This window comes from Bombus vosnesenskii, unplaced genomic scaffold (assembly GCF_011952255.1).
Source record: "Bombus vosnesenskii isolate JDL3184/JDL3185 unplaced genomic scaffold, Bvos_JDL3184-5_v1.1 scf7180000013417, whole genome shotgun sequence".
NCBI classification, from domain to species: domain Eukaryota; kingdom Metazoa; phylum Arthropoda; class Insecta; order Hymenoptera; family Apidae; genus Bombus; species Bombus vosnesenskii.
This window is the reverse complement of record NW_022883036.1, coordinates 766057-791790: the sequence shown is the minus strand read 5'-3', so window position 1 is coordinate 791790 and position 25734 is coordinate 766057. Positions and strand designations below refer to the sequence as shown.

At 47.8% G+C, this 25734-nt stretch overlaps 1 protein-coding gene across 5 annotated transcripts in view; it reads right to left on the bottom strand.

Annotated features, from left to right (window-relative positions):
- Positions 1-25734, bottom strand: part of LOC117237937 (protein tiptop) — an 89880-nt gene that overhangs the window by 31053 nt on the left and 33093 nt on the right. For 3 of the 5 annotated variants that reach the window (XM_033502383.1, XM_033502382.1, XM_033502381.1), the window contains one exon: positions 3883-4014. The exons of 1 other annotated variant lie outside the window; for it this stretch is intronic. In XM_033502383.1, coding sequence (XP_033358274.1) covers positions 3883-3949 — 67 coding nt within the window. In that variant the 5' untranslated portion in view covers positions 3950-4014. Of the gene's footprint in view, positions 1-3882; positions 4016-25734 lie in introns of those variants that run through there. One more of the 5 variants, XM_033502385.1, reaches the window with a different exon arrangement.

The window sequence follows — 25734 nt, the reverse complement described above, 5'->3', positions numbered from 1 at the left end:
GAGATGGACGGGGTGGAGAGACCGAGTAATCGAAGAAGGAACGCGATTTTCGAGTAGCCGATCGACGATTCGCGGCTAATAAAACAATAAAAAAAGCCCGCGTTTCGTGAAAGGGAAAAAGATACGTCGCGATTCGAAAAAGTTCCGCGTCGTTGAGTTTTCTTTGGTTGTAAACGATTGTCGATTCCCTGCACTATTTCCGATCACTCGATGACTTTATGATCGTACTGTTGTGCTGCAACGACCATTTTTATTTTCAGCTGTTCTAAAATTAATAATATTACGATATTATCGATTGGCGAAATATTGTGGAAGAAAGTTCGAGTGTCAACGACACAACTAGTATCTGATACAAAGAAGTAGGAAAAATGGAGATCGCGCAGAGTGTTTCTCTGGTGAAACGTACGAGGAAACTCGTTCGTCCGCGACGTGTTTAATCGTTGCGTCACGTAACGGAAATCGCGACGATCGAGTGGCCATGTGATTTCTGATGCATAAAAGGAATGTTAAATCTGTTCGTAGATGGGAACCAACGTCGACGGCGCAGAGTGTCTCGCTAGAGGGAATACAGTTTCGGAAGCTAAAGAACGACGATAGCTCGTGAAAGACGAAGAAGGGCTGAGAGTCGGTCGTTAGCGCGTTTTACGGCGGCATTAAGCTTCTCTTAAACGACGCACGCAAAGTGCTCCTTTCCACACCCCCTGGCGGTCCTTTCTCGTTCTACCGCCGCCCGTTCGTCTCTATCTACCTCGTCGATGCGCTAACCGTTTCGGTTCACCGCCACCCACCTACGGCTACCGGAAAGGTGTTTGCTATCGCGCGAAGATCGTCCCCGAGACGTTCCGCTCGATTTTCTCTTTACTTTCGTCGCTACCTTTCCTTTGCTTTGCACGCGTTCGCTTTAGAAAACGGTGCTCGTAAAGCGCGAAATCGCAAAGGGAATCGCGAAGAAGTTTGAAAACCGCGAGTGAGCGAGGAAAATCGAGAGGAAAAAGCGAGAGGGGAAGAACCGACGAAAGCGGAGAATCCGAAAGTAGAACGGAAAGAAAAAGAGGATTGGAAGGGGAACCGAGGCAAAACGATAATCCTAAGGAAAAGTCGAAGAAATAAGAACAGCGTGTTTCTTCCTCCTACGTGTTATCTTTTATCTATTTATTTATTTAACCGACGTAGGTTCTTCGGTATTGCGCACACGAGTGCGTCAAAATGAAATAAAAAAACAAGAAGAACGAACGAAAATTTCAAGCTACGATTTTCATCATTTCCTCCGAGATACTATGGATACTGTAAGGGAGGTTACGCCTCCGCGAATGCAATCGACGACAACGTTGCTCGCATTTGTTCGCAGTAGAACATAATCTATCGATTGACGATCCAAGTTATCCGAACTAGTTCGGTGTATACAGCGATACGAAGAAGCTGTCTTCTTTTAACGACTATCGTAGAAGCACATAATTTAAAAAGTTGGAGAATTTCTGCACAACTAACCGATTGAAATTTTCACGTACGCTTTTACGTAGCAATAGATCTATCCCACAAGTAAACGTACGATATATAAAATATCGAAGGGAAAGACCCAGCTCGTATGGAGAAAGAACGAAGGAAAGTGGAGAAGAAAAAGAGGCGTGAAAAAGGAAAGGAAGCGACGAAAGAAGACACTGGAGGGGAAGTAACCAAGAGATCGTACAGAATTGGACTGGCGACGAACAAAGTGCGGGATTGAACGTATCCGCGACAGAGATCAGACGTCGACTGGTGGGCGTGTATAGATACATATAACGCGGGCAGGTAGACAGGTAGGTACGCGTGCGGCCGTAGAAGAGGACGGGGATGGATACGGGGACGGGATTGGAATGGGAGAGAGGTGGAGAAAGAGAGCAGGGGCGAAGGGTGAAAGAGGCAGCGGGTGCAGGAGGAAAGGAGGGAAAAGGTGGAGGAGGGAACGGAGAACGCGGAGGGCACATAAGTCCGGCGCTGACATCGGTGCAACCCTCGCGTCGGACTCGAGTATCGACAGATATTTAAATGAATATTCCTCCGCTGTTAGGGATCCGCTCTTTGAAATCAAAGCAGAAGGTACAACGGTTCATTTAGACGTCCGCCGATATCCCGCGCCAGCCGGACCGTGGATACAGGATTTCGCTTGTCACGTCATTCGAGGGTTATCGCCGAGACCGGCACGATTCCCTGCTAGAGGCTATTGGAGAGAGGAGTCGCGTGTCCCTCGACGACCCCGTTTGTCCGGCACACGCACGCGGACTTGTACTTTATCCGCGTCGGTTATCCGCTTTCGAGCGACGCGATCGTTCGATATCTCCGCCCTGTCTCGAGCGTCATCCAAGGTTCTAGAACGCGCTCGCCATCGAACCTCTTCTTGCACGAACTAGCTTTCGTCGCAGTCTTCTGTGTTCGAGGCACGAGACCCGTCTGCCCTCTTTTCCTGCCACCTGTTCCGTATGCGAATTAATACGGTGTCCCAGGTTGAAGTGGGTAAGGGCGAAGAATACGCACAGCAGTAGTCGTTTCGGCGTCCACGATGCGGGACCGTATCTGTACGTTCATCCGATCAGGTCGCTTCTGTTGCGTTTATAAAAAGTCGACCGCGTAAATATCTACGATCGAATAATTAGCGCGTGTCTATATTTTCGGATTAATCAGCCAGATAATCGCATCGAAAGCCCCGTGAAAGCCGAACCGATCACGACATCTTTCTAATTTCGTTTCTCGACGGTTTTCGTATAGATCCTCGCGATCGACGATCGTAACCGAACATCGACCATCCCAGTCATCCATCCATCGACGTCGTAGATCTCAAGCGACGACTTCCGTTCTCGACCGAAGCGAAAGCACCGATGCAGCCGCCTGCGTCTGACCGCGTTGTCGCACTCGGGCCCGGTTATCGCGCGAGGTTCGAACGAACACGGATATACGTTATCGCGTCGAACGGACAACGATTTCCCATCAAAACGTTTCGTTGGATAATTATGTGCGTTCGAGGTATCGTAAATCAGCGGCAAGAACGCGCGCCGCGTTTACGTTGGGAACGAAAGGCGAGTCTCGTTTCAGGACTATCGTCGTCTCTTTGGTTTGCGCTCCGTGGACCGATTCTCGATAGAAACGAGCGACGAGGATCTCCCGTTTTTTGCGACAATTGCGCGCAGCGCAACCGGCAATAAATCTCTCCGGGCATTTCTAATTTCTCCACCGAAATGCACGCACGGACGTAGAACGCACACGCTCTGTGCGACAGCGTCGCGAACTACCATTTCGACAGTTCTTTTTCTCGACGTCGACTCGTCCGAATAACGAAACACGCTCGACTCGGTCTCTACGCGATAACAGCGTACGATACTTATCTTTTTAACCTGCTAACCGGATTCTGCTGTAATCGGGGAATTAAGAGCCGATAAATCGAGTGGAAAATCTCGAAAAGCATAATTTATTTTCAATAAAAATAAAGCAAGGACGGCGATATAACTCGTGTTTTCCGGTTAACAAGTTAACAACGACCTGCCGTAACTTATGAATCAACCATCAAGGGCAGCGAAAGGAAGAGCAAAGAAATGGAAATCATTTAGCTGTAGCCGATGGAAAGTTTCGCACGCTATGCAGTCAGACGTGGATATAGCGAAAGAAGGACGCATGCAAGTAGATACGTACTCGTTAACGCGTTTGCATTGTCTTTATACCGATCGAAGGTCAGCGATACGGACGTTCGACTGTCAATCTAGGAAACAAGGATGGAAAGCATAGAAGTAACGTGGAAACGCGCGAGAAGCGCGTACAATTACTACGGAAAAATAAAAATGCGTGCAAACGGGAATACGTGTGCGTGCTCGTGCGTACTGCGCTACGTGCGTTTGCGTGGGTTAAGATATTTACCGGTAAGATTATCGCCGCGTTGCTGCGGCCACCGAAAAGAAGGCCTCGGCTGCTGCTTGCTGCGCATGTCTCCCGTCCGGTGCGACGGCTGCGGGCCGCTCGCTTTTCAAACGATCGGAGACCACTACTTACCTGAAAGAGAAAAAGTCAGAATGGTCACAAAAATTCGTTGGTCGACGAAACTACGCTTAACGCGAGCCCAGATACAAGAAAAGAATTTTCCACCCTCTTTGGCCGTGTTTTTCCGAACGATGGGCGAAACGGCCGAATCGCGTCCCCCGCGCAACCACAACCAATTCCCGACCCTTCTCTTATCCACCCGTTACCAGCCATCCTAACCGGCCGTATATCTTTCCACCGTACGCCCTCGAAAGCGGCCGCCTTTGTTTCAGATATTTATGAGGCGTTTTAATTCGCGCGCCGCGCCACGCCGCGTCACCCGCCGTCGCCCGACCTCGGTACTCGTCGGCCGTCGTCGCCGCTACTCGACACCGTTCGTTCGTACTCGGCCGTACTCGGCAGCGCGTCGTGACCGACCAAACGACTAGCGCGGCAAGGGGATGGCCGCGTTAAACCGCTACCATCGGGGGATGAGGAGGCATAATAGGCATAAGGGTGCTCCGATAAAGCGGCAACCGAGCTCTCTTCCCTTCACGCACCCCTCGTATCCCTCCTCCGCCCACACCACCCTCTTTCCAGACGCAGGCCATAAGCGCGAACAAACTCTCGCTCGTATATCTCGGCTGAATGGTTTGCTCGTCGTGCGGCGCGGCGCGACGGCTTCTCGGCGTATCGCCGGGCTACCATCGCGTTCCCTTTCGTTTCTCTTGGTCTCTCTCTCTCTCTCTTTTTCTCTCTCTCTCGTCGCATTTCTCTCTCGTCGAGCTTCTCGAATTGAACCGAATCGGATCGAAACGCGTTTCTCGTCGCGTCGAATTTCAAACGAACGATATCTGTCTACGTATTCGTTGGCTCCGAATCGTTGATCGTTAATCGATAAAAAGACGAAAGGAGAGAGTCTTTGTGTGTTTTTCCGTGTCGCGACGTTCTAGAGAGAAACGGTCGCGAACTCGCAGCTACTCCTCTTTACGTCGTAGTCTGTTGCCGAGTTTAACGGCAACAGTACGTCACCCTGTCAGCCCCTTTGCCCCTCCTTGTCCCACGCTTTCCCTCTCTCGCTTTCCTGTTTCTCTCGGCCGTAACAGGGATCTCCGATGCTCTTTCGTTCAACCTTACTCCGTTTCTCTCTCCCTCCCTGCCTGCCCCTCCATCCTTTCGTCCTCGTCCCTCTTATTCCTCGTTGTGCAGCGTCCGCGCGCCGTCCTCGTCGCGCTTTTCTTAACAGCCTTCACTCTCTAAAAGCCTGAGCGTGATCTATGGCAGGACGTTGCGTCACACGGGGAACAGATGCAGTGCTCGTATATTACTCGGCCATATCTAGCGGGCAAACGGAGAGAGAGGAGAAAGGCGTTTCGAACAGGGGTGCCAGGGGGACGGTATCGTGTTCGTTCGAAGATCGTTCAACGCCACGTATAGATCGCGATTAATATTCCGATAGCTTTTTTTCCGCTCGATCTCTAACCGAGTCGAGCGACGAAGACAAATTCTGGAAGAAAAAGCCAAAGAGAAATGAAGAAAACGCGCGAGCAGTTGAAGAATAAGGGAACAAACGAGTAAAACTAGGAGGAATCGAGCAAAAATCGAAGTCGATTCGTGAAAAGCGCGATAAGGTGGAGAAGGATCGGAACGCGTGGAGAAGAGGAAACGCGCGTTCGTGAAAATACTAGCCAGCTGTCTGCGCGTACAGACAGGAGGGAAAGCGGAAGGGAGAGAGTCGGGTGGGAGGCTCGAAAACGCGCGTCGGCAGGGTAGACACTTGGAGAATCCCATAAATCAGGTCAGGGTTGGCGACGGGGGTGGCTGCGCGGCGGTAGTTACAGAAGGGAGGCCAAGGGAGCGGAGAGGAGCTAAGGGAGCTCGCTGCGACTCCGACAGAGCCGTTAGGTAAAGGTCGACGCACAACAAACCCACGCCGAGGACGCTAAAACGTGGCGCGCATGCTCGTAAAACGTTTGGCGCCAATTCCATTCGACAAGACGGATCGGTGCGTCTTTGAAAGAACCAGCGTTACTCATCCGACTCGATTTTTAGATGCGCAGTCACTTTCGTCATCAGAGAGATACACGCGCGTTTCAGAAATTCGTTGCTTCAGCCTTTCCTTGTCTTGTTGTCTTACATGTCAAAGTTTAGAGGTTTATCGTTTAAACAAATCTCGTTTAAACAAATAAATGGATAAATAAATACAGAAACGGGGACACGATTATCAGTCTATGTACACATGCTAACGCATTATCGGATCGAGTCGATCTCTTTTCCGCATCCTTTCGCAACTTCCCACGTTTGGTGTTTGCAATTATTTTAATTATTTATAATGTGACACGTTTCTATATTGAACGACATATTCCTGTTTTGTTTTGTTTCATTCGCAACATAACCTCCGCAACTTTATAGCTTTGTAACTTTGTAACTTGTACATTTAGTTTCCCTTGTTGCGTTACAGGGTTAACGTTCGTTAGTAAATAATAATGACAATAATAACAGTAAATAAAATTATGCGAGGAGATCAAGGAGGATTTTCAACAATTTTGGGAAACATCGACAACTACCATATTACTGCAAGACTTTTACAGGCTTTGAAATGGAAGACGATCGATCCGTGTGTTTTGTCCAAAAGTTGTTTACAATTTGTAGGCAAGAACGAATAGGACGTACGTACGATTGCATAAATTCTTTTCACTGCTCTCAGGTGCATAATCAATTGCTGTTTGCTATTGTAAAAAGCTCGATATATTTCCTTAAGTTAATACGATATTTTTAAAAGTTGAAGCACGCGATTAAATTCGAACGCACGAAAGATTCCGCTATGATTTCTAACATCTTCTTAGAGGCTTCCTACCAGACGTGTTCAAATACATTCGCGAGTACCGCATAAACGTGCAAGAGCATCTAATAAATATTTCCAAGTCCCTACACACAACTGTTACTTCGTCGCTCCTTCTTCGATAACACTTCGTGACCACTGTAATAACGCGGAAGGAAAAGATCGCTTTTCTGCATCAATCCCAACCATCGTTCTTCTCGATATACGATCGTTTGGAGAACTATCCACTGACCAACGCGTATAATACGAAAGTCGCAATAGATACGTATTACACACGCGCGCACACACACACGGATTCCTGATGCAACAAACGTTTGACATACTGCCGTGTCATCGATTCGTCCTTTTGACGAAAAGAACGTGGAATTCGAAAAGTGGCGGTTACGATACTCGCGGTCGATACTCGCGAGGTTGCGGAGAAACGCCAGGGGGGTGGGCGAATGGCAAAGAAGAGACAGGAAAAGAGGGCGACGTTGAAGAAGCTTCGGAGGGACCCCAGATGGAATCGGTGCAGTTTGGAATATTGGAAAACGTCGAAACGTGCGAGAAATCGAAGCGGAGGGGTGAGAAGGGGAAGTGGAGGCGGCAGAGTGCGAGCAGGCCACTATTTATGACGCGTACGTGAATTCTTGGAACAGCGGGGGGATACCGCGTGTTCGTGTCACGGCGTCGCCGAAGAAAGAGAGCGACGGAGGTTCACCGGGGAGGGACTCGACTCCGGTGGAAAAGGGGCGACCAGCCTGCACCTCTGTCGCACCGTAAAAGAGCGAAGCTGAAGGAAGGCGCGCGACGAAGCGTATTCGTAGACTCGACGAATCTCGAGAATCGAACGTGTCCGACGTGGAAACGTCCGTCGTTCGCCAACTATAAAGGTATCGGAAGAGATAGAAGAGGCCGAGGCACGAGACAGGAGACAGGAGAGAAAAAAGCGAGGCTTCGATTGATTCATTGGACGCGCGTGCCTGGTTTCAAATCACCAGAATAGAATCCGTTGCCTTTGGAATGCCAGGCTCACGGCTAATCCATCGAGCGTCTTTATTGCTCCGCGACATTTATAAAACGCCGGAGAGACGAGGGCTCCCTGCGATCGCGCCCATTCGTCACCGATTATAAATCGTCAAGACACCCCTTTTTGTCGCTCCGTGTCGCCTATCCTTCTCGCGCCGAGCGTTCGCGCTTGTTTCGTACGGATGGTCGGTTCGGTCACGGTTTTCGTAATTTCTGCGTCGACCGCGGCGATCGCTTTCCAAAAATACGCAGCCACATAAGAATCGAGGAAAAATAACATTCTTTGCAGCCTCTTCGCGAACCAACTTACGACCGACGGATTCGTAAATTTCAAAAATACGAAATGGAGGCGGTTTCCGGATAAGAGAAAAAGGGTGTGCCTGTTTTTTGTCGAGCTAAGGAAACTCTGGATCTTACGGCGGGCGATACGCTGTTTCAACTACGTAGCTACGAACAGAGAAGCAAGATGTATTTGTAACGAACGAGGACAGGTATGTTGTGTAGGTCTAGGCGGTCGAAGAGTAACGGAAGTAACCGTGAAAGCTTGATACGCCGCACCCCGTGTACCTCCCCTGCGAGCGCATAGCGAAGATAAGGCTCGCTCGTTGCGTCGAAGCGTCCCTGAGCGACCGTCCTGGAACGTCGTGAACGTCTCGAAACGTATACCGATGCTTCGACCCGAGTCCCGTCCCCTATTCTTCCTTACGACCACCGATCTCGTTCTCCGGAGCATCGTCGACTCGCTGGCGTAATATCGTGCCTGCTCCTCTTGCCGCCGTTATGCCGAGTTTAGTTCGTCCATAGACGAACGGAAGCGAGAGCGCGAGAGAGAAGGCAACGCACTCGTGAAATCCTGCCGTCTCCTTCGCTCTTACTCGTCGTATTGCCTTCTTACCAAACGAAAGAGAAGAGCGCAAAGGTATCGAGGATAACGTTCGCCAAGGAAAATAGAAACGTCGGTATATAGCCGTGGTCGGAAGCCCGTTTAATACTCGTCTCGATGGGCCAGGGTTTTCAGTAATTGGCAAGTTAAACAGCTCCCTGTTATGTACCTCTCTTTCTCTCTCTCTTTGTCGCGACTTCTTCTCTTTGTTCTTACCCTTTTCTCCACGCTTGCCTCGCCTTTCACGGTGAAACGCACTCTGCTCGGGCAACGCTCTCTCCGATACGCTGGAATTCTCTTATCGCCGAAATACTGTAATCCCTACGCGGGGAATAAGATGCTTTAATTAGGCGGAGTCGGGCCGCGATCGATTTCGAGAAACTCGCTTCGAAAGAGTCGAAAATTGTCGGCCGGGACGAGTGAGAACTTTGCTCCGAGGAAATCGAAAATGATGGTAGAGCAAAAGGTGCGTTTCAAGTGGAAACGATGCGAGATAAAAAATAACGATACGTCCTAATAAAGTACTTGCAGCTTGTCCGCTTGATGATTACCGATTGGCTGCGCGTTGTACGCGTGTCCCATTAGGTGAACCGAACCCGATCGAAGCTTTCCTTTGGACAGGACCGGGCGAGTCGAAGCAAACTCGATTGGAAAGAGTGTGCGGAAGAGACGAAGAGCAAGGAGAAGGAGAAGGAAAGAGAAGAAAGTGCGGTAGAATGAAAAGAGATAGTGAAACTGAGCGAGGGAGAGAGAGAGAGAGAGAGAGAGAGAGAGCAAATGGCGGCAAGAGGGGGCAAGGTAAGTAGGTATAAAGGAGCGTGACTGGACGTGAGTTCAATACGCGGTCCTCGAGCACAGCTGTCACTGACATCGCCGCAATTCGAAACTGACCACGACAGCTAACCTCCGTACCGGCGGACCACAACGGCGGAAACTTATACCAGCCTTCCGATTGATACGTCCTGGCCACTCACCATACGCCGAAGGGGACGGATTAGTTGGCGGATGGCAGCAGTCTCCTACTCTCTACTTCTACGTTCCATACTTTGGCCCTAGAGGTCTGGCTCTTCCTGGCTCGCAGCGAATCGAAACGGCCAACGTTTCCACTTTCTTCTCTAAGTGACGTTACGCACCGTTGACCAGTCGTTGATCGACCACTAGATTCCGGAAAATATATCACGAGTACGCGCTGCATCCTGACAATTAGCGATTTGGATAAACGCGAGCGTCACGCGACTAGAACGACGAACAACGAGTACGAATTTTGTTAAATTTTGCGATTCCTTCAGTCTCAGACGCTACACTGCCAATACGATGAAATTGGTATCGCAAAACGCTATGCGGCTTTATCTTGAGTTACCGTTGATCGAAAGTTGAACAATTGTATACGGTCGTTCGTCCCACGAATTTACGATTTAATTTAGACTTAATTACGATAAATTACGGAGAATATCGTATTTGAAAAGATTGAAACGCATCGACGAAGCTAAAAGTGGTATTCTCGTAATTTCCACGAAGACGCATGCACGAGGATCGTTGGTGTTGCGATATCGCTGCTACGGTAGTTGCATCATCCAGTCGTCAAATTTGATGGATCGAAAATATTTATTTTCCAAAATCGCCCTGACGAGTCGCCGGCGATCAACGTACGCAAGAATTACCGCGCATAATATTAGCGCGAGTCGTCGTGCACGAGTTGGAAGCATTCAGTTGGTTGGTGCTGGAAGAATGAGAAAACACGAGACGAGAGCGAGCACAGAGGGCAGCCGGCTGTTTAATAGGTGAACAGCAAATAAGAGGATTCGGAAATAGCGCAGTCATTGTGGGATCCCGCGAGCGAGAAAGCTTCGGGCCGCGGTAGGTAGTCATTTCTCGATTCATCGAGGAACGCGAAAGGCAGCTAGCTAATAAGGACCGGTACGATAATAGCGAGCAGGAAAAAAGCTACGGAAAGAGAGGACGAAGGGAGAAAAGGAATGGATGGAACGGAGCGAATGGTCGAGGGACGAACGAAGAAGAAAACGAAGTCGGAGGTACTTGGAACGAAGACGGTCGATCCTTGGTGAGAAGGGCGAAGAGGTGATTGATGGAACGTCAGTCATGGTGCAGCCATCAATCTCCCGTACCTATACCTTTATTATTTATTATCCTTGCCGCTACGGATACTTTGCTTCGGGTACATCGTATTTCTCTTTTCCTCCGAATCGTCGGTATAGCCCCGTCTCGGTTCGTCGCTACGCCCGATGCATCGGCGAAGCCCAAAGGCCGTCCAGTGACGAAGCAACCTTCCAGCTACGGATCGTCCACGCGTCTATACAACACGGTACTGCGTGTACTCGCGTTTGCGAAATCGTCCCTCGCCCATCTTTCCGTAGTTATACGTCTCGATATTCATGGGCGGAAAATTTTGCACTGCTCTTTTCCGGGCTGTTCGATCGTTACTTGATCTCCGTCCAGGCGAAACCGATCGAGTCCGTCCTTTATTCGTCTCTGAATGTTCGATTCTCGAGAAATAAGCGACACCGGCTTGCAGAGATTCATTGGCGGCGAGAACAAGTAACAAATGCGTGAAATTTCTGACAAAATCCAACGTCGCGTCTAACGTGGCGATCGAAAGCTCTGAAACCAACGTAACTTAACGCGAATATCTTCCAAGCAAACCATGTAACTGAATTTTATAAAAAGACAGCTTCGACGATACGCGATCCATCGACAATGTATTGAAAAAATACAACTTGTCGCGTCTTTCTGCTCGCTTTTGCGATCGAAATTAGATCCGTTGGCGAATTTTCAACGCGGTAAAAGCAGCGCGAGCTGTAGTTGCCGAGTATCGTCACCCTCTTCCTTTACAAACACGCACGTACGATTCTCGTGAGTATGTGTAAGGACGAAACTCGCTGCGCTCTCGCCCCTGCTGCGTCACGAAACAAATGCGCTTTCAGCCAATCATCGTGGCCCGCCGTCCATAAGGATGATGATCACGATGACGATCACGATGACGCGGTGGAAGATGACTCGTCGCAGCTGTCAATCCACCGGGGCTACAGGCAAACCTCGAAACTTGGTTTCCACTCGGCTACGACCATTGAGCCTCGGCTCGATCGAGCAAACGCTCGTCTTATACGAGACGAAAAACACGAACAAGCTTTCTATTAGGTCGTCCAATAAATTCGTATCGTTCATTTTTCCGCTATTTAGACGCTTTAGGCTGGTTTCACACTGAGATACGAGTGGTACTCGTATGGCAGGCTGCGTACGTATCGCGTGAATTTCGACATTTCTTGTTTTTCTTGTTTTTCTTTTTTTTTTTTTTTAAGATTCGTCCATCGTCTTCGTTGGAAAAGTATCGTTGTCAAGATACGCGGAACGAGTATCGCGAGATACCGCGTCTCGCGAGAATCGTCGTGTGAACGCTTCCATCGGTCTACCATATTCGGTATCTATGGTACGCGTATCTCCGCGATGAAAACCGGTCGTAGAACTTGGACGCGTTATTTTAGATTATTCGCACGGCATTGACTCGAATGTAAGACGCGGGAATAGTAGAAAAAAATTGCACAATAACCGCAAGAATCTAAATGCTCGCGATTCATTGATTTTCTCCTCACGAGTGCCTTCTCTAGACTGCACTTGATCTTGCAAGATTGATCGTCTTGATCGCTCTATTCATAAAACACGTCATCAAGAGTATAAACTCACCGTGGCATAAACTTATCGAACGACCCAATACTGTCTGCTTTCTGCGACACTGCGTTGTCATCGAGGATATCTCCGAGACGGACGAAACCGATCGTTGTAAAATTGATTATTTCGAGATCGATCTGCCGGAGAGCGGGATTTTCCATCGGGTGGTTCGCTCGAAAGCACGGGCGTCGCACGATTCTTCGACGACAAACGTAAAAAAAAAAAAAAAAAAAAAAAAAAAAGAACAAAGAGGATGGGGGGCGTGCGCTAAGAAGGCGAAAGTCGAGGAGAAGGAGACGCGCAAAGGAAGGAAGGGTGGGCGCATCGAGCAACAGGGGCGGAAAAGTTGACGGCTTAGACGTTTTAAATTTCTCGGGGCATTCGAGAAGACATCGAGCAACTCGATCTTTCGAGCCGGACGCCGGAGATACCTGCACCTGAGCCTCTTACACGCTTTTTTTTCCACCTTTTCTTCTCTTCCAGCGCTAAACAGGTTGGCTACCCGCGGCCACACCAGGAAAACACGCAGATCCGGCCGGACGAAATTTTACGCTGCTCTGGCCGCGACTAGCTAGCGCGTGTTCTATTGAAAAATCGTAAATACCGTTCCGATCGGTTCGAACAGACGCGAGAACGTATTTTCCACGCGTACGTGTTCGTCGTTCGGATACCGCGTACCGACACGGTAGACAGGAGGATGTAATGAATTTTTCACTATCTTCGCGTGGAAATAAATCGTACGCCGGGTTGCGGATCGTTAATCGCTAACGCGGTTTAATACGCGGATCGACTATCGATAATTAACCGGCGACCAAGTACGCCAGGTGAGTCGGTGTTACTCATTAATATTTTAATTATTCACAATCGAGAGGCGCGCGTGCGGAGTTAACGATCGTGCGCGGACGGATTAGGATTTACATGATTTGAGGCAGGTCAAGACCGGGTACACGGACGAGCGTTGTAGGTATGCGTAGAAGTGGGCGAGAGCGGCGGCCACGGGCCTCTGCTTCATTCATAGTTAAACGCCGCTGTTTATGAACGGGAATACCTATTATGTAATGCATCGTCGGCAACAACGAGTCTTTTTATATCCGCCACGTGGCCGAACGCTGGATTACGCGTTCCTTCTGCCCGGTTCGAACACTTGCGAGCTACGCCGCAGGCTAATCGACGCCGATATCGACCGCTTCCGCGTCTTCGTTCGTCCAGTGGCTACCGGTCCTATCTTCGCCAACGATTCTCCTTGCATCTCGATTCACCGATCCGATGATTCCTTCGTGCGTGAATTAGTATTCAAATTCACAATTAACGTCCTATCAGGAAATATACGACGTTGTAACTTGCCACATGTTCAGCCTCGTAACGCGTACAGCGTTTGACCAACTCACCGAGCAGCGGTAATCGTCCAGCTATTAAATACTAATAACGCACGTACCTCCATCGATATATCGTTCGACAGGCCATCGAGAAATCGCGATATCGCGCCTCGTTACGATATTATCTTTTTAAGTTTGTACGTACGTTGGTATAACGCGTATTTTCCTATTGTGTGCAATATGCACGTAACCTAACGTATTTTTCATCGACGCGAGAAATGCATAAATAATCGTTCTCGGAGCGGATTGGTCGTGGTTGTCGTCGAAACCAGAAAGCAAATTACGACGATCGATAATTCCATTTACAACGTCACGTATCGCGATGATAGAGTCGGAAGATGCGAAGACAGTGTGGAAGGTGTCAAGGGAAACCTGAATGCAGCGTAACAGAGTTGGACGAACCACGCATTAAGATCGATAAGACGAGAAAGAAAGAAAGACTCTGAACGATTCGTCGATTTGATTTCGTCATGACGGAATCACTGTGCCGGTTTCCCAGCTCCGACTGCTAACGGACGAGCCAATTATTGTCATTTTCTCTTTCTCCGAGAACGGAACAAACGATATCCCTCGATCATAATTATCGATACTCGGACGATCGATACGTTCGAATTTACGAGGTCCTTGAAACGTAAACCGATCACCGATGCGTGGAAACGGGTTAATTGGAATCGTACTCGCGCGATCGATGAGAATCGATCGTGTCGATACGGGAACCCGTCGTCTTTCGCTCCCCTTCAACGGCGATCGATAAAATTCTGACGAATGGCATTCCGTGACGAGGCTATATAAGATCGTCCACGAAATTTCTCGCCGAAGAATCGGGGTTACACGGTCGACGAGCCGGTACCACGGAATCGTAAAACGGTCGACGAAAAAATTATTATTTGAGCGTGGCGATCGAACGTTCGTAGCGATGGGATCTTCCTTAAACGTACTACGCAACGATAGACAAATTTCTCACAGTAACCGTGATCGTTACAACGATGAAAATATTTTCTTTCGATATCGTTATTATTTAGTTATAATTATTATAATTAAGTATTATTTAGTTGACGGACTGTAGCCTCGTGTATGCCGCTATCAATACATATTTTCCTACTTTGTGCAGTTATGCTTATTCTAATGTATTTTTTCCTTCGCAAACAAGAAATACACGAGTAAATACTCTGCGAGCAGATTGGCTGGATTTGTTGTCGGAGACAGAAAGCAAATTATGACGATTAATAATTCCATTCATAAAATCACATACTCTAACGATGAAAAATACGCTCCGTTCACATCCATTACGCCGCATTCAGGTTTCCGTTGACACTTTCAAGAGTGACTTTAGATTCGCTGACTCTATCGGATCGGGATATTGATGATTTTCTGAATTATTCATAAAAGAACAGATACGGAAAAGAGCAGAATTAATCTAGCAAGATACAGATACGAAAGCGCAAGCGAAAAAGCTGATACAGCAAGAATAGATCAACTTCGTTTCGTATTTATCGATCGATCCGTGGAAGAGATCGACTCGTTCGACGATATTATTCGCCAGGCTGCATAAAACGTCCGACGTTTTAGGGGAATCTTTGGTCGATTTCGTAGATCGGCAACGATCTTTTTCTCAAGAAACTTCTCAATGGTAGAAAAATATGATTATTCGAGGGAAAACGATGGAAAGGACGCAGCGAGATTGTTAGAAGAAAATCGCGTCTCTAACGATTCTTTCCTACTTTCCTTAAACCGATGGAATTTTCTAAGAATAGAAAATGAACCAAAGAACGGAAGAAAGTTCAACAAGCTCGGCGATCAGTAACATCCGGCATATTAATATCCCGCAACGTTAACAACGATGCGAGCGTCGTGCTCGCCGTACGACGACGCAACGTTCGACGCACAGTCGATGTTCGCCGCTTGCCAGCGCGCCTATCGATCAACCTTGTCAAAAATAATCGATCGACTTGACGAGTCTCAACCAAATCCCTCGTGTCGACGAGCCAGACCGGACGTTAACGCGAACGTCCAGCCGGGCCGATCGGTCACGAATTTTCATTCCGCCCTAAAACGGAGTCCATCCGAGCTGTACGAAGCGAACGTAGATCTAGTAACGAGTACTACGCGAGGCTGGGAAGGAAACTTAGCGAGATGGTACAGGGGCGAGAGGAACGCATCGAACTTCGTACAACGTATAGGATACGCGCCGCGTGTAGAAATATTTTTTGTAAACGGAAGCGCGTCGAAACGTTAAATTTATCTAACGCGTTATACGCGTTGGTCATCGTGTTCTACGAGTATCGGCAGCAATTTTCTTTTTCTTTTTTTGCATCAGGATAAGCTACTTTCCCATCGTCTTCGTGCTCGTTGTTCGAATCGTTATATAATTGTAAGAAATGATAAAATGAGAATATATTAGTTTCATAAGGTGATAATAGACGAAGAATAATTTTTATATTTGTATTATATTATTTTGTTCAATTAGGTATGATCCATTTCCGAATATTTCTATTATTATGTTCGTGCATAATTCGATAAATCGGTATAAAACAAAAAACATCGTGCGTCTATCGTTTCCTTACAAAACGAAAGAAACTTCTCGAACAACCTAATACCTTTCGTACAGCGCGTTTGTCCACCCTCCACTTCCCTACAAACGCATAATCTAACAGACACGCAGAGAAGAACGCTTGGAACGATAACACGCTACACGGGAAAAACGTTGGCAGGATGGAAGCGAGACGGAAATCCATTACAACCGATACAAACGTTCCTTTCGTTCGAACGCCGCGTATTAAATTGGAAGATCAAGGTTGCACATTGTCGCGCCGATGCCTATGCCGCATTTACGTTTTCCTAGCCCGTGAATCCTACACAACCTGCTCGTTGAAAGGTCGATCGCTTCGAGCCTCGCTCGACTCCACCCAGACATCGTTCTCGCATCCTTCTCGTTTTCCAGCGTCGTCGATGTTGCACGTCTGCGACGGTGGCAACGACAACGACGACGAAGACGACAGCCCGACAACTTCTCGCGAAGGATCAGTGTCCTCGGACCAAGCAATGCCACTGCCACCCCTTCCCACTTTCTTCCCACGCAACGAACCGTGCCGAGCCGTGATTCACCGGTTTACACGCGACTTCGATACCGTTACACGCGTGTTGGCACAGACGGTACGCGCGTGCAGCTACAGAATCGAGAAACCGTGGTGTCGCCGCCTCACCGACAATAGACCGCGTTACGACGTGGTCGCTGTCGTTGCGAGATCCTAGCTCCTCCTCGGAATGCAGTTCGTCGTGTCGCGAGGGAACGCAGGATAAGAGGGAGAAGCTACGGATAGACAGAGAGGGAAGAGACAAGAGAGTGATCTACGTGCAAGTGGGTGGCACTCTCGACACGTATGCACGGCGCTGACGTAACATGCACGATTATTATTCGCTGTTATCACCCGGCACCGTGTTTCACCTATAACGCGCACACGCTCGCGCCTTCCTCCGGCTACGACCGTAATCTCTCGCCTTTCCTTCTTAACGTGCAAAACGCGCCAACCAATTCCACTCGTCTAAGTTTCTTCTCGAATCCGTCTATGGTTCAGGCTCGACGCGATTACGATTTTTTTCACGGTGGCTCCGCGATTTCGATTCGCGTCGAATCACGCGCAGTCAAGCACCGGTCAAAGTCGCTTACACGCGATTCGGCATTAACGGTAGGCGGTTCCGGCGAGACGAATGAAAATCTCTGGAACGGTGCCTAGGTTGACGCGATCTGACCGTAGCCGTGATCGTTAGTCCGAATCAAGTTTTAATAGCCTCTCGTATATTGGATTATTAGCTCCTTAAGCGTGCAGCAAAATTGAGGAAACCTACGCTTTTCTTCCGCTTCTAACGATAACGCTGAGAGGTAGATAATATCGTTCCGTTAAAACAAAAGCGGATGGAACTAGTTGCGAAATGAAAATCCTCCATCATGACGTAACGACGTTGCGATACGATAATTAAAAATCGTATGGATTGTAGTATATCGTAAAACGTGCAACGCACGATTCGACGTGGCAGTAGCTTTCCGTCAGTCATCTTTTTTTTTTTTTTTGTAGCCGCGTACAAAGCTCGAAAGGCTGTTTTCAGTGGAAGAAATCGCAGCGATAACGCACCTTACGCTTCACAGCGATTCTTAACCCGACGATGGTTCGACTGTCCCCGAACGAGCGCGCCGATCGCGAGTCTCCAAAGGGCGAATTTCGTATTTGGTGGCGGTTCCGGTAGCGTGGAACGCGACGTTCGATCTCGAGGGGGATGATTCATCGAATGCCGTGTAGACGGAACGACTCGATCGCGTGCGAGAAGTAAGTAGCTCGTCTCGGTACGAGAGTACGGTGTAGGCTCGGCTCGATCCCGAAATTAAAGACGGTTCGTGTAACGGGTGGCGGTGAATCGTGGAGCAAAGTATGTAGGTACGGGCGCGGAGAATCATCAAGAATGATTTATGGCGCAGCCATCGCGGGGACACGCGCGCGCGTCGCCAACGCGATTCTCTCTGTCCGCGCATAGCAGAATACTTGTGTCCTGCGAAATCCGGAGAGCAACGACGCGAGTAATCTAACTGGTGATTCACGGTGGAATTTTTCCGCTCGTGGCAAGAGGCGAGAGAGAAAATTTATCGTCTATCGCGAATACATAAAGTACGTCGTTCGCGTTTCCGGACTTCTTCGAGCACTAACTGCGAGATATCATCTATTCGGGCCGCGATCGTCTACGTATCCACGGCGATGGATGCAACCGACCGAGCAAGCGGACCGCGAAAAACTCGGTGAATTTTTCGAGCTGGCGACATTACGGCGAACACAGAGTGCAGATAGGGAGAGAGGGAGAAACAAAGCGGAGCGCCACGAGACTCTCTCTGTATATTTAGATGGTTGTGCAAGGAAAGTAAGTTACGAGCCGTCCGGCGACGTCAACTTGGCAGTTTCTTTGATCGATGCGGCGCCCGAAACGCTGCCGCAATCCCACGCGAGAAATTTCCGAAAAACTTCTGGAAAGCCGCGAAGTCGCCAGCAATTATGTACTCGATGAAAGCGGACGATGCGAGATGAAACGATTCGCGAGAAAATCGTTCTCGCGTCGTAGACAGTGGAACCTTAGAACGACCAAGATTCGATCCTCGTTCGTTAATCGCTGTGCGTAAATAAATTTCCTAAAACTTGGTCAACTTGATCGAATTGAAACGAAAGGTGAAATAATAACGAGAGAAATATCGAGAAATTTCTTGAAATTCAGTTGGTAACCGCGTTACGGATTTAATGAAATTCGATAATCTAAATCGACCAAAAGGAAATTGCGAATGAAATATCGCGTTAACGCAATCTTGGTCGTTTAATGGGTTAAAGAGGAAAATTTCGCTAGAGGCCCGCTCGGACCCAGTATCTGTCGCGTATATAAAACCATCTGCCTTTCAAGGGTTATACAGGTAGCGTTAGTAGGAGAAAAACGAGAGGACGGACTTTTGTACGATCGCGTTTAGTCGAATATCGTAGGAATAAAAGCATACCGGTCGAATTATCGTATTTCACGCATCTGCCTTTGATAAACCATTAGCCGGGATCGTTGCGACCAACGCGGTAAAGAGACAAACTACCGTTCGTGTTAAATAGACAATTTATGAACTCGATGCTTACAACGGAAACGATACGATATCGTCGAACGAGCAGAGCCCGGTTTTCGATTGTTCGTCGATGCATCGCATTTCAGTCGACCTATCTTCGCGGTCAAACTCGTTATCGATAATTAAAAATTGTCAAACGCACTTTGGCCGAATCGACGCGTCACAACCCGCGCGGAATCCAGTTCGAAGTAGCCCGAGGGTCATCGCGAGTAAACCAAGGGAAAAGGGAGAGGGGCGGAGGGAACAAGTCGGTTATACATGACTGCACGATCATTAGCCACTGTATTATTATTCTCTGGATATTAATTGATTTTGAAAATACAATTTTCTGTGCGACCGATCAAAACGGTGCACGTTTCCCCTTGCCCCGCGTCCCTCTTGCTCCGTCCTCCTCTTTAGTCCCTCTTTGCTACGAATTCTCGCTTCGATCGTGCGTACGCGTGCTCATCCACCCAACATCGCAAACGTTTCGTTTTTGCTCTCTTGCCTTTGGCCTGTTTCCGCGATCATCGATACGCAGCTTGTGCACGCTCGCGAAATGATTAGGAAACGTTAACGAAGCAGGGCGAATCTTATTCGAACGATTGCTTGGTACGGCGAAATTGTCCCGGTAATTATAACGCGTTCGATACGAGCGCGAGTGTGCGCGAAAAATAAGTCGAAGATATAATACGACGAAACGTAGAATTGGAAAATTTGGAAAGCGTTGCTAGGTCGATGTCGCGATTACAGATGCAAACATTTCCATCTAGATACCCTAAATCGTATGTTATTCTCTCTAGCTAATAGTTTTTCGGACCGCATAGATCTTCTCCAGTGACGCGTTATTCGAGCGAGCGATCTACGAGGCGTTATCTTTATCCTGAATTTACTATAACTATGCTTTTTTGGCATATATTTCGGAAAAATTTTTTTCTCCAAATATCCGTATCGAGCAACTACCTGTCGTTACAAATGCGTGTGTTTTAATCGGCACATCCCAGAATATGAATAAACAGATAAATAAAATTTATTTAGTGTACGTGGACGATCGGCAGCAGAACGAAAACGAGCGAGAAAGGTGCGATAAGATTTCCCATTTCGGGTGTCGTTTTCGAACCAAACGGAGTTCGAAGATATCCAGTTGAGAATTTGCCTGATAAACCCGTATTTCATAATTTCCTGTTTTCTTCGTTTCTTCTTCGTCCCACGAAGGTATCTTTCGCTTGTTCCTTCAAGTAGAATCACCAGCCTCGCTGATCGCGCCACGGACTTTCGCGACATCCGAAGCAGAGAATCGCATATACGGAAAAAGCTGGCGAGTGCTGGAAACCGCATCTCGTTGGAGGTCGCGCACGTGGACGGCCGAAGCAGAAACGTCAAAACGAGAAAGGTACGCATCGATCGTAATTCGAAGTGCAACGATAACCTTTCGTGGTCATTCGTTGCGCGGCACGATTGCACACACGCGCAATCGATGCGTAAAAATGGAAATCGAGCGAAATGGATTTGTCGGGACGAAAAAGCGGAGCGGGTAATCGCGCGGGGCCGAAAGAGAGACAGAGACGAGCGGACGGACGGATAGGCAGATAGATGGGCGAAGGGGGAAAGGAGACGCGCAACGAGGGTTGAAAAGAGAAAGAGAACGGGAACAACCGAACCGCCGCAGGTCGCGGCAAATTAGCGCCATCACGGCTGGCTAATATTTTTTTGCGTTCACGGAGGGTGACGCTTTTTTCCTTTTTTCCCGATTTTTTTCCCTCCTCTTTTTTTTTTATTTTGTCGTTGAATTTGTTTCTTGAATGACGTATGTATCACGATAAAACCCATAGTACGTTCATCGAGTGGCATGATTTTGATCAAAGAGTTTTTTTTATCGTGAAATTTAACGAATAAATATTCGAAATGGTTCGCTGGCCGCAACGCTCGCCAGTACGTGTCTCTCCGTGCAAGGCGACGTCTCGCTGAAATCGCTGGAATAACCATCGGTTCGAGGGTCCCGCGAAAGTTCGTAATCGGGTCGATATCGGTTCAAATATATCTTCCTTTTTTTTTTTTTAACAGTTCCATTTCCGTCCACGAGTTACAGACACTTGCTAATTTTGCACGCGAGCTTCGATGAAACGGACCTCTAAAACGAGACGTTTAGAAGATTCTAAATAACATAGTTTAACAGGATCGAATAATCATTCTCCGCGTAATTGACGCGTGCGAGTTCGTAGTACGTTCAAGGAAGCGAGAACGTTACGCGATATGCTAAAACGTACTAATCGACACAATACTAGTTATAAGTAAATTGAGCAATTTTCCACGGAGTTTTTACACGCGCGATTATATTCATAAAAATATGAACTTTCATAAATCAAGTTAATAAAGTTAGATCGACTTTGTAATTAGATACAATATAGATGTATACATTAATGTATTTATGCGTTATCTTAAGTATATTAAACGATCCGTGACACACACGACTTTTTGCATATAAATATTGACATTTCCATCTCCGAAAAGATCATTTTCCTAAAGAATATCAATGAATAACAAAATAGAAGTACTTTGTCGAAGATAAGTCAGATACAAATGGAATATTTACTCCGCGCAATATTTACATATAGTTGTTGCAATTGGTCGATAATATCGTCGACGGAAGGTGCGTTCGAGTGCAGCCCATAAACAACATATTTTGAGCCAGTGGGGTTGGTGCGGTAAGAAGAAGGGAAAGTCAGTTACCGCGCGTCGCTCGAGAAACGCACGTCGTCTTTATATCACGCATAGGCGACCAACAAGTTATCGAACGATTGTTATTCGACAATGGCGAAAAATGAATTTCTCTCGCACGACCGAATAACGTTGTTAACTGTCGCGTAAACGATCGATCGCCGAACCGAAGTGAATCAAAGGTGAATCAAAATTGGATTCGTCGGCAGTTCACTGGTACCGAAAGGTAGATGAAGATGGGACAAACGAGAGGAGAGGACAAGAGGGAAGAAAGAGATAGAAAAGGAGCGACGTAGTTAAAAGGAAAGCTGGTAAAACGCTAAATACGAGCGGAAGGTTAGCGATCGTTCATTGAAACGTTAGGTGGTGAATCGGGTGCGGCGTCCCTTGACAGTTTACAGCCACCGGCCGCGCGTTCGTTTACCTCGGTAATAATCTCGTCTTTCTCCTCAAGATCCTTCGTATCTCTAGACGGATGGACGTTCGCCGTTTACGAGATCTTTACGATCGGGCGAGATTTAAATGTGCGCGTAAAGCTTGGCTGCACCGCCCCTTCAAACGTCACGGAGCAGGTACGAGCCCGTAAACAAACCGTCGAATCGTTTCTTCGACGTGCGAATCGATCGAATTTTTCTTTGCCGCGTCCCAAAGCGAATATAAACGGCGTAAATCTGATCGAAACGAAAAGTCGATCGAAGAAGCTCGCTTACGAAGATTCGTATTCGCGTTTATTTCTGCCTGTTTTTATCGGCGGACAAAGTACATAGATGCGAGAACAGGTATAACGTAGTTGGCATGATTTCGAGTTTATTCCTAACGAGGATGTATCGAGGAGTGGATGGAAAGCCTGGCGAGGGGAAGAGGGGAGAAAGAAGAGGGGGGTGGCGGGAGACGCGGCAGGGCGAATGTGTGTGCAAATGCTCGATGCGGCGGGGTAAAAGAGAGAACGATGGACCGAGACGGGGAGACCAAGAGACCGAGAGACTGGGAAGTTGAAAGAGAGCCCCCGAAGGCCCGAATATCGATCTCATACATAATTAAATACCGACCCGGCGGAGCATCACAAAGAGAGCTTACTTCGGCTTTGATCTGCTGACAGACGGGGCCCGTCATCGCAGACTTCAATAGGCGCTACTGAATCGCGGGGGTGTGCTATTGACGCGGCACAGCTCCAACACGCCAGCTTCCAACTCCGGTTCGCGTTCCCGCGGCTGACTTCGGCCGCGTACTCCTACAAGCTGTATCTCCACGCTTGTTTACCGTTCTACACTTGTCGCCTACTCTCCTACGGCCATGCATTCCCTGTTACATATACGTATCGGGTAAATGTTCGTTCAACCGGCTGCGAACGCCAGCAAATACGTTATACGGATTAAAGATCGAGCGAAGCATGACTTTGCTGCTGTGTTGACCTAGCGCGCGATTTAGCTGCTCTTCGGGTATCCTCTTGCATAATTGAACCACGTTAGATCGCTGTACGAGTTCTCTTCGTCGTGACAGATTTTCTACAAACACGATTTATAACGTCCATCTATATGGATATCGCTCTATGCGTCTTTCGTCAAATTTCGATTTACACGGTGAAACTTGGTACGCGCGATCTCGTCGGAGGACACGCGGATCGCGTAATAGAGGTTTAGGCGATTCTCCTCGCTGCGATTTTTCGTTCTCGCGTTGGATGTTCACGTTCGGGCAAGTGAATTCCATCGACAGGAATTTTCCATCTCGACGCCGCGTTTCTTTTGCGTATTCTTCTATCTTTCGGCGTAATTCGATATGCAGAATGGGCTAATCTGTCGATAACGACGATGCAAACACAAAAAAGTCTGCAATCCGTCAATTTATCGATATCGTTGGTTAATAAATTACTATACAAGAGGGTCATGATTTTAGAGATCGGCTTCTTCGTTCGTACGTTTTTACGATCTATCGCGGGACGCGAATAGAAGCATCTCGTTTTCACCTTTGGCAGAAGCAAAGATTTATTTCCTAAATTTGCTACAGCGATCGTCGATGTAAGAAAGCATATTCCTAATCGAACTTTAGAATGACGTACGGGTTTTCCCGGACACAATGACGTCAGTAGTGTCAGTCACGCGTCAAGCGCAGCTCTGCGGAATTGACGTCTATTAAAAAATGCAGAAAGCCATTTCGATCGCGAAGTCGACGAAACAATAGGAATCTCGCGCTCCCAAATTCAGAATGCTCGATTAAATAAACGCCTTATACCCTTGATCCTTCGTTTCTCCACGACTCACACATCCACTCGACGAGTAAGTATATAATACGCGTCTCGAAAGCGTCTCACGGTGACAGGACGGATTTAATCGCGTCCAATGACGTCATTCTTGCTCGGTTTTAAGTCGATGAATTTTAACGGTGCGCCTCGCTCGAGAATATGTAAATACCAATTTATGACCAGTCAACTCGATATTTTTCGATGCAAACGATACACACTGATTTCGATCGCATCATTCTGTCGAACAAGGAACAAAGTATGGTCGTGGGCTCGAATCTCATTTTTATCTGAATCATCGTCGTCCATATTTTTCCGAACGTTCGATCGTCCAGCTATCCTTATTTTCTCAAACTTTCTACTCGTAAAATTCTACTTATTAGACTCTGTGCGTGTGATTTGTTCCGATATATTCGACCGTACGTTCGAACGTATTCGTCAGAATGACACTTTGCCATAGATCGAGCATCGGCTGTGACCATAATGACCTTAGTCACGCAGTCGACCGTACTTTTAAAACCACAGATATAAAGTGCTGAGATCTATAACTGTTGCGATGACACATGGATAATTATGTTACGATATCCTGTTTTCTATCGTACGAGAAGCGCGTATTAACCAATATAAATAACTATAGGCAAAATCACATCGATGTACGATAACTTCTTTTAAAAACATTATCACGCAGTTAATGCAACGCATCGTCGTTGTAATCTATGGCGATAGGATTAAACGGTATACCGAGGTAGAATAGGCAGCAACTTTAGTTTCGAACGAAATTTCGCGTAGATGAACTTTCTACGAGCGTGTCTGTTCTACGATAGCGTCTTTCGCAGACACCTCTCCGATAGAGCAGATATTTCCTGAGAACCTGAAATCACAAACGCATCTCGTCTGTCACGCGCCATACCGCGATCGTTTCTTTCGTCTTGTCGCTTGACGATTCGATCGACGATCGGGTTTAAAATCGGATGGGAAACGCTAACGAATTAACGCGAAATCCGATGGTGCGCGTAAATCTAAAGGTAAAAGTACGAAACCCTGTTTGTCTACCGGGACGATGATCGTGAGACGCAGCCTTAGACGATCGCAACGAGGAAAGCTATATGCGTCGACAGTTATCTCCGTCGCAAATCACGGTGCGTGCCACGTGGCAACGCGTCGAGCATCTCGGCAAACAACGATGGCACGTTTGTCGCGACGTAACCGCCGCGGCGCGCCGCGCGAACACCACGGTCGAGTTCGTCGCCGCTTGTCTGACCAGTGACGGGCCGATCCCCCTTCGCGTTCTCGCGTCTTAATCTCCTTCTCCGCGTCACCGACTCGAAACGCGTTTGTCAAACACATCAAAGACGACGAGTCCGTGCAACTCGTACGTATGGACGACGC